An 884-nucleotide genomic window follows, 5' to 3' on the forward strand; every position below is an offset into this window, starting at 1 on the left:
CCCACGAGCACGACGTGCTGCTGCTGCTGCTGCTGCTGCTGGCGGGGGGCAGGGAGGGAGGCTCTTCGCGGGACACGGGGGAAGCGAAGGGGGCACCCAGGATGTCCTGCAGCGTCAGGGGCTGCTGCGCAGCAGCAGCAGCAGCAGCAGGCGCCTCCTGCTGCAGCACTGCCTGCGCTGCTGCTGCTGCTGCTGCCAGCAGGCACTGCAGCGCCAGCTGCAGCAGCAGCAGCCGCAGCAACGCCCTGCGGCCGCGCCGCCGCAAGGGCGAGCGAGCCCTCATGTTTTCCGCTCTCCTCGCCTTGTCAGCTGCTGCCCGTGCTGCTGCTGCTGCCGTTGCTGCTGCTGCTGTCGCTGCTGCTGCTGCTGCTGCGGCCGCTGCTCTTGAGGTCCGACAGCTGCAGCAGCAGCGCCTGCTGCTGCTGCCTCAGCAAGAGGGCCTCAAGAGAGCCATTAGACCGTCCAATCCAGCCAGTTGGCTTCAAAGAGCCCGTGTCCTACTTCGGCGCAGCAGCAGCAGCAGCAGCAGCAGCAGCAGCAGCGGAGGCGGCAAGTAGGGGGCTGTGCTGCTGGGGGCTTCAGGGGCTTCCCTCGCCCTCAGCTGCTGCTGCTGCTCCTACTGCTGCAAGTTCTACGTACATGCTGTTGCAGTTGCTGCTAGAGACCAGCAGCAGCAGCAACAACAGGAGCAGCAGCAGCGGGAGCGGCAGCAGCAGCAGCAGCAGGAACGGCTGGCGGGGCAGTCGGCAGCGTCTCAAGATCTTCTAAATTTCTAAAAACAGAAAATTGCAGCTTTTAGTTGAAAGAGAAGCAAAACAAACCCAGAACATCAAGAGCTAGGAGCAGCAGCAGCAGCAGCAGCTGCTGCTGCTGCTGCTGCTGCA

General features: G+C 64.0%; 1 protein-coding gene across 1 annotated transcript; it reads left to right on the plus strand.

The window, feature by feature from the left end:
* Positions 1-101: 101 nt before the first annotated feature.
* On the plus strand, positions 102-557 carry ENH_00032060 (hypothetical protein; the record flags this gene model as incomplete). Its single annotated transcript, XM_013580211.1, has 1 exon — positions 102-557. One exon carries the CDS (start codon positions 102-104, stop codon positions 555-557), a length of 456 nt encoding a protein of 151 aa, XP_013435665.1.
* Between the last annotated feature and the right edge of the window lie 327 nt (positions 558-884).

This window comes from Eimeria necatrix, genomic scaffold (assembly GCF_000499385.1).
Source record: "Eimeria necatrix Houghton genomic scaffold, Enh_scaff2340, whole genome shotgun sequence".
Classification (NCBI taxonomy): domain Eukaryota; phylum Apicomplexa; class Conoidasida; order Eucoccidiorida; family Eimeriidae; genus Eimeria; species Eimeria necatrix.